The 8,149-nt window shown below is 39.7% G+C and overlaps 1 protein-coding gene across 1 annotated transcript; it reads left to right on the top strand.

Moving 5' to 3' along the window:
• Positions 1 to 1,177: 1,177 nt before the first annotated feature.
• Positions 1,178 to 2,714, top strand: tmem53 (transmembrane protein 53). Its single transcript, XM_020604552.1, has 3 exons — positions 1,178 to 1,496; positions 1,687 to 1,790; positions 1,903 to 2,714. Exons 1-3 carry the CDS (start codon positions 1,442 to 1,444, stop codon positions 2,602 to 2,604), a joined length of 861 nt encoding a protein of 286 aa, XP_020460208.1. The 5' UTR covers positions 1,178 to 1,441; the 3' UTR covers positions 2,605 to 2,714.
• Positions 2,715 to 8,149: the final 5,435 nt, after the last annotated feature.

The raw sequence follows: 8,149 nt of genomic DNA on the forward strand, positions 1-8,149 counted from the left end.
AAACGGGATAAACTCCAGTGGACTTGAGGAGAATTAAACTAACTCTCCACTATGGGGTTAAAATACCAGCATATGAGTTAGACTTTCCAACAAGGTGCCTTCTTAATTAACACTGGGAATTTTCTGGTACAAGTAAGAGAAAGAATCCCATATTAGCTGCTGATACAACTTCAAATAGATTTTTATGCTAACAAGGACCAGAGAAAGGACCTCAGAAGATCCAGTAAAGACTGCCATTGAACAGCAAAAAGAAATGTGGGATTCATGTTTAGACATATATACAGATGGCTCTAAAGATACTGTAATTGGGAAAATAAGATTTGGTGTATATATTCAAGGTTATCAAATCCGGCAAGGGCTGAGGCTTCCTGATCATACGTCTGTACTTACTGTAGAACTTGTGACAATCTTATGGGCCCTCTGATGGATAGAGGGCATTCAACCAGTTGCAACATTAATTGGCATTGATTTGGTTGCTGCATTGGATGCCATAAACCAGGGGAGGACAAAGGTCTATTATGGGGTGGTAGCGCATGTTGGAATGCAGACGAATGAAGTAGCTGATGAAATTGCAAAACTAGCAACTGTCAATTTTGTATGGTAAACTGGAATTGTATTCCTTAATTTAAAAAAAATGCAAATCAAATGTGGCAAAACATGGAATAACGATCACAAGGGCAGGATTTACTACAACAACCAGTGCATAAGATTGTCACATACTTTGGGGGAAAGGGAATAGACCAAGTGAAACTAATGAGATTGAGGTTGGACCACTGTAGACTGAGAAGTGGGAAGCACTAATAGGAAAACATCCTGATGCAAAAAATGTGAATGTGGACCGGTAGAGACTGTAAAGCATGCCTTACTTCATTATACTAATTAAGTGGAGCAAGGAAATGAACTGTACAAAGGATTAACAGAACTTGGGGAACTGTTTTCACTTTAATAACTTTGCTGAACTTGGAGGATTATAAAAAAGTAGTGCACTATATCAACAGATATAATCTGGATAGGATAATATGACCATGATGCCTTTCAAACTGAAGAGGGTAGCAGTACGCCTTTGCTGCGTCTAGATTGCCATACCGAGGAAGGAGAACTAGAAAAAGAAGAAGAAGAAATAGAATCACTTATTATCGTTCCACACTCCAGCCCAGCAGGTGGCGGTAAAGCACCTTAGGTTGGCCTGCAAACCGCCAATGAACACAAACATACAAAGAAGCAGCATCTGTTCAACAATACGAAGAAGAAGAGTTGCTCGTTCAGAAGTGATAGTACACTGACTTGGCTGCTCTGTGCCATTTGGTACATGTAGTCTTTGAATAATTCAGTGCTCTGTTGCTTGGTTAGCATCCCTTAATTTAATTTATTTTACAACAGCCAGATGAACCAAGTATTAACGTTAGAGATCGACAGCAATTGATTGCTCTCGCATACAGTAATGGCGAGCGATGAAATAGACTACAATATCGTGTTTCCAGATGCAGGGACATCGGGTGAGCATCATTTCATCGCACTTTGTTCATGCGTCATTTAACTTAGCGTCCGTGCTAACATTATAATAGCATGCAGCTAACGTTACGCCGTGAAAATGTAACCCTGTTAACTCGCTTGTTAGCTTAGTTTAGCCTAGCTTGCTGTGACAGCTCTGTTAACGTGCTGTTTTATCGTCCGTCTTGTTTTCAGAGAGACACTGGCAAGGGACAAAGGAGCCAGTTGTGATACTGTTGGGCTGGGCTGGTTGCAAAGACAAACATCTCTCCAAATACAGCTCCTTCTATAATGAACAGGTTAAAGATACACAACAAATCTATGAAGCTCGTCTGCGTTCTATATTTTTCCTTATGACAGCATTGTGGCATCACAAAATACTTAAATTGACATCCTTCTTTCTGTCTTTAGGGATGTTTAACTATCCGCTACACAGCTCCTTTGAAGACTGTCTTTATCTCAGAGTCGTTTGGCTACAAGGAGCTCAGCAGTACAGCCCTGAAGTTGCTGGAGATCCTTTATGACTACGAGGTGGAGAACAGTCCTATTTTCTTTCATATATTCAGTAATGGTGGCTTCATGCTGTACCGTTACATTGTAGAATTGTTGCACAATGACAAACAGTTCAGCTCCCTGTGTGTGATTGGGGCTGTAGTGGACAGCGCCCCTGGTAGTGTGAACATCCGTGGGGCCCTGCGTGCGCTGAGGGCCACCTTAGGGCCAAAAATAAGTCCTTTTTTAAGATATGTCCTGTTAGCACTTTTTGCAGTGACTGTCTTCCTGTTGCGAGTCGTGCTGTATCCTCTGACTAAGTACATTCACAAGAACCACTATGATGCTGTGTGGGAGAGACCTCCTGTGTGGCCTCAGTTTTTTCTGTATTCCAGTGAGGACCAGGTGGTCAGGCACAGGGACGTCGAGCTGTTTGTGGGGAACCTGAAGCAGAAAGGCGTGCCAGTGGATCTTTTTGACTTTGTTTCCAGCCCTCATGTCAGTCATTTTCGGGAGTTTCCTGAGCAGTATGTTCTAAAGTGCCGCAATTTCCTGGTAGCTTGCATGAAGGACTTGGAAGGGACTGAGAAAAAGAAGAGACACCTGATTCAAAATCAGTAAAACTCAGAAAAAATGTTGCTAACCCTCCTGTTTAGCAGTCTTATCCAGATTTAAAACAGAGACTTTGTGCAGTACAAGATTGAGATCGTGAAGGTCCCAGTGCACAAAATGGGAAGGTTCAACAAATGTGTTTTAGGTCTGCTTTGTGAAACACTGTAACTCATATGCCACTGGCCTAAAGGCTTGACTCTCATGTCAAAGGTCTTGTACCACATGTACAAATAACAATACAGTTGATGTACAGTGAAAATTTGGTACTTATTCCTTTAGAATCATTTAAATGGTATTTAATATTGCTGTGAAATGATATGCATTGTAGATTAGTACTAGTGAATCTGAAACTAGCTGGGCTGGGTAATCACTATCTTTTGTTTATAAAATTTCTAATGTATTTATGGCTTGAGGTTTTATTCCTACAACATCATTAAATGTGATCACAAGGGACAATGAAGGTACCCATCAAAATGAGAAGGATATACAGTGTGTATATATATATATATAAGTGTCAAATTGCTGCCTTAAACAGTAAATGCATTCTGATGTCTTTTTTTGGTCAGTCCTAATATGTGATACAAAATATTTGTTCAAGGCAAAAGTTGATTAACAATGAATGTATATCTCCAGCACAGTTGTATGTTCTATTTAACTGATGCGCCTTCAATAAATCATAATGCTCCTAGAAGAATATGTTAGACCATATTTTTAATTATGCTTGCTGCTTTTTTTCTTATAAACTATATGAAACGCATATCTCTCAAAAAACCGGTGTTATAATGATGACATGAGGGCGATGAGTGCTGTTAGACATGTCTGGTTATTCATAAACCACTCCGCTAATATTGCTTGAACTAGCAAATAGAAATATCAATAGAAACATTCCTGATAGAGTGAACTTCGATCATAATGTAACTTCTTTCTTGATTGTGCCCCATGATGTGGCAAGGTGACATAGAGCTCTTCGGCAGCAACAAGAATGCGATTTTAGTTATGTGACAGCATTTGATGTACAATAAGATGCAGGTGTGTTCAGTTTCACATAATGAGGTATGGGCCTTTATTTTGGTTTAAGGTAAGTGTTACACAAGTTTGAAGATTTTTGGCATGCTTGAAAGATCACATCTGTCTACAGGGCTCTGGAGCTGCACTGGATGAAGAACTTTTTACCATAGCATGATAAAAATGGGCTTTGAAAGCGCATTTCTGCTACTGACAAACTGGTTGATGGTATATAACTGACTGATTGTATATCTCTTCAATTACTGGGATAAAAGTCAGTTTCCAAACAAAGTAAAATTTAGCTCCCATTATTTTTGCATAATAATTTCCCTTGTTTCCTTAGTTTTGCCACAGTGTACTGGGGCTTTGTACATTATATTTAGTCAAGGCAAGACGGCTTTATTTATATAGCACGTTTCATACACAGGCAGTTCTAATTGCTTTACAAAGGGGCAGAGAAAAAGAATAACAGCATTACAAACCAGAGTAAGATCAGTTAAGACAAAATGAAGATAAAACTCCTAAAATGATATAAAATACATTAAATAAAGCCTAAAAACAAATAGTCACAAATAGAGGTCGGACACAGAAATCTAGCAGTTAGATCGCAGAAAGTACAGTATAGAACCCAGTCAAACAAAAGGTACAGGAAATTAGTAGATTTCAGTTTAGACTTGAAATTGTTAAGAGTTTATGCGCATTTAAGGTCATCAGGAAGTTGATTCTGTGTAGCACAGTAGCTAAAAGCAGCTTCACCCTATTTGGTTCTGACCCAAGGTTCTACCAACTGACTACTTCCTAGAGAGCCCTGCTTGGTTTGTATTCTTCAGGGAGATCAGTCAGTCATTCAGCAATGTTTGAAACAACAGCCTAGATACTGTTGCCTTAAGTAACAATGTATTACACTACTGTATATGCACCACAGGAAATTAAAGACACCATATATATTAATATGCAATCGCTTATTATTTATTTTGACAGCATTTTATCTTTTGAACTTGTTCTTTGAGGGCCTAGACTGAGGACCAGAAGACTGAGACCACTACTTGTTTGTAATAAACTTCATCACTAGGGGGCTTCCCAAAGGGAAGATGTCAAGGGAAGGTATTTACAGTATGTGGTCTCATACCCAGGGACAGATAAAACTGCAGCTATTTCTCCTTTGCTCTTGTCATGAGATGTCAGGGACTGTTTGAAGAGCGTGGCTCTGAACTGGCCTAGCAGCAATGGTTATTGAACATCTACAGTATGTCAGATATGACATTTGACAGAGCGAGTGGTTGGCATTTGTTTCTGCACCAGGCTTGGCCCTGGCAATTCATGTACCACGTAGAGCTGCTTGGAGGAAAGGGAGGAAGATGAAAGTTTACATATCTGCACACACTGATGAACATCGCTTTTTGGAGTGCAGATGAGATAGGCTGCTCTGATCCTTATGGTGGTTTTTAAATGACATAGGCAGTCATATAATAGTTGGCCTGTTTAGTTTGACTCAAAGTGCCAAGGGAATCCTGTTATCACTGTGTTGACTTTCTCTTTTAAAGGATTTACATGAAGGAATGACCTCAGAAATATCTGCACGCTTGGAAATGCTGTGTTTTTTGACTGAGAAAAACAGAATCACAAGTAGGCTGTACTTGGAAAAAATATTCAGATTCCTTAGTTAAGGGATAAGGCTGGTCCTGGATCAGTTTGTGTGTCTGTGCATCAGCCCTCGGTTGTTGTTCAAAAACAAATAAAAACACACCAGGGAAATGCACTACTGCACTGGGTGACTTTTTTCATTACAAAACCCAAGCTTTGTTGCCCCAAAGTTTCCTGAAGCTAGCATGAATCAGAGTCAACTACGCATATGCGAAATCTTGCACAAGCTCTCTGCTTTGTTTACATTCCGCTTATCTCCTCACGCTTGAGTCTGGGGTTTGCTAATGAAGAAATATGTCAGCCAGTGCAGCAATCTGTTTCACTGATGTGTTTTTAATTGTTTTTGAATAACACAGAGGTGTATGGCACAGATGAATAAGATGATCCAGGACTGACATTACTGCCCCAATAGAACTCTCTAATAGCAGATATTTTGACTTTTTACAGCCCAAAAAGCACAAATGAAACTACACCTGACACCTGAATGGAACATGACCATTTTACAAGGTAATGTCACACCCATGTCAAAGGACAGCTAAATACAATATAAGAAATGAAACATCTAAAACTATTCTGTTAATTGACATAACTAAAATCCCAGTACAGGTATGCATGTTCTCATATTTAAGGTATAAAAACTGAGGTTTAGGAGGAAAAAAACAGTAAGAAATCCACAATTGTGAAAGGCTTTTACCTCAAGAATGACTTGAAGACGTTTGAGCAACCAGGACAAAAAAATCCACTGCACTGTGTAAACTAGAGTTTACATTCACTGACTGGTGTATTTTTGTGTATTGTGATTGAAATGTGATGTAGGTGGATATAGGTGTGTCCTTACTGACAAGCTGTTCCATTTATTTCTGAACCCACCCAAATATCTGAACATTTTAACCACACAGTGATGCTAGTATTCCTTTAGAGGGCAGCATTGACTCACAGTTCCCTGCACACAGCACTTCACTGTGGCCTCAACTAGATCAAGCCGACAACAATCATTCAGCAGCGGATATTTTATTCTGGGCTCCAGAGGGATAAAGTCTGTGAAACGTTACCTTCAGAAGCAATTTCTATTCAGGTTTGCACTGCTTTGAATTGAAAGCACATGACAAAAACTTTATTTGTGCATCAAGAAATTACTTCAGCTGTTGAACAGCAACATGAGTTTCCTAAAACCTATCTTTCCTTTTTCTTGTAATTTTTTGAGAGTTGATACTGATGAGAAAGAAAACAATGCATTATTTCAAATTAAGAGAAAGAGTCTAAGCTTGAGTTAAGGATGAGAGATAAAGGCAAGAAAAGAGAAGAGCAGAGGATAGATGGATGGGAAGGAAATACCATAACCCCCCCACCTCCACCCTTAAATCCTCAGAAACGCAGTGAAAGAAGAAATTACCCCATGGGAAGTTAATGAAGTCTCACAAGTTGATGAGGGGAAAATTGCAGCAAAGAGGGGTCAGTGCTTTCTCTTTAGCCTTTTCCTCTTCCACGAAAAATGGCTGCGGTCAAGATCCATATTTTTAGAGGACACAAGCACTCCAACGCAGAGACTGAGTGACAGAGATGGCAGGGAGAGCTCCGAGATTAATGGTATTAAGCGGGAGCACTAGGAAATACAGTACCACATCATCTGTGTGCTCTGTTCCACACTGATAGTTTCATAGACCTTGGCTTTATACCTTGACTTTTGGCTGCGATTTACAGGATTCGAATAACCTGGGCGGCTTTTCATCTTTGCAAAATCTCCAAGCATCTTCATTGTGGAATCGCATGGGTACCAATTTTATTGACAATACAATCAATACTAGTTAATGTTTCTCTCCTGCAGTTTGGGTGGCTGGTTATCATGCAAAGCCAACAACTAAAATTTCTTTCAGAAATGTATTTATTTTCTGCAACAGTCATCCATCCTTGGTTTAATGTCAGTACAAATTGAAGAGCTGTATTTATGTACACACTGACATTTTGGATGCTTTCCTGTGAACCCCCTTTCTAGATCACTGGGTGAGGATGTGCAGTATTTTATCTGACAGGCTTACAAACCAACACAGATACACACTGTATCAGAAAGAATCTAATAACAAATCTTTGTGCCTCTTCACCCATGATATGGACTGATATCGTATAAAGTCTGACATTTTGATTATAAGTCTAACATGCTGTGATTTCCTGGCCAATAATAATAATAATAATGACTTTTCCCCCCAGAATTTGTCTTTATATACTGGTCTGCAATAACACAATAAAGTACAGTATTTGTAATAATAGAATTAAACTTATGTTTCTTTATCTAAATGTTTTTATGCTATGGTTAAATATAGGTTTCATAGATAGATGATAAACCTTTACCACTATGTCCCTTTTCTTAATCTGTATAGTCCCCTCTCCTCACACACACACAGACACACACACACCACATCCATCCCCAGGTGTGTCATGCTGTCTTTTCCTGGCAACACACACGGCACTGAAACCTTACTTTTCTCTTTCACTCCATGGGCCCGGCCTTGTGATCAAGTTGAGCAGGGAGCCGACGAGAAGTCACTCAAATCACCTTCTCTTCCCTCTAATGAGTAAAGTGTCCTGTGGAAGCCAAGTCCAAGACAGCAGGGGAGCTCTCACGCACCCATATACACACATACACACACACACAAGGAGGAATAAATGTGTCACAAACACCATCAATAGGATAAAATCTAGAGGATCAGGACCAAAGTCCCGACCGCCTTTGGGTAACTTTAAAAGGTCTCCTGGTGTTTTGGATTGAAGAATGAAGAGAAAAATGATCTGTGTCTGTGTCTATGTCTGTGTGGTTTGGGAAGGGAATCGGCTTGTTGGACCTGACAGGGAGCCGTCATCAAAATCTCCCCTGGTCTATCTCAGCCCGTCAGCCCTCTACTTAAGACCA

Source organism: Monopterus albus, unplaced genomic scaffold (assembly GCF_001952655.1).
Source record: "Monopterus albus unplaced genomic scaffold, M_albus_1.0 scaffold66.1, whole genome shotgun sequence".
NCBI classification, from domain to species: domain Eukaryota; kingdom Metazoa; phylum Chordata; class Actinopteri; order Synbranchiformes; family Synbranchidae; genus Monopterus; species Monopterus albus.

Bases quoted from the DNA above. Each gene is read 5' to 3' on its own strand.
- tmem53 (XM_020604552.1), top strand. From the start codon at position 1,442: ATGGCGAGCGATGAAATAGACTACAATATCGTGTTTCCAGATGCAGGG. The intron at 1,497-1,686 runs GTGAGCATCATT...TCTTGTTTTCAG, and splicing joins TCCAGATGCAGGGACATCGG to AGAGACACTGGCAAGGGACA. The intron at 1,791-1,902 runs GTTAAAGATACA...TTCTGTCTTTAG, and splicing joins GCTCCTTCTATAATGAACAG to GGATGTTTAACTATCCGCTA.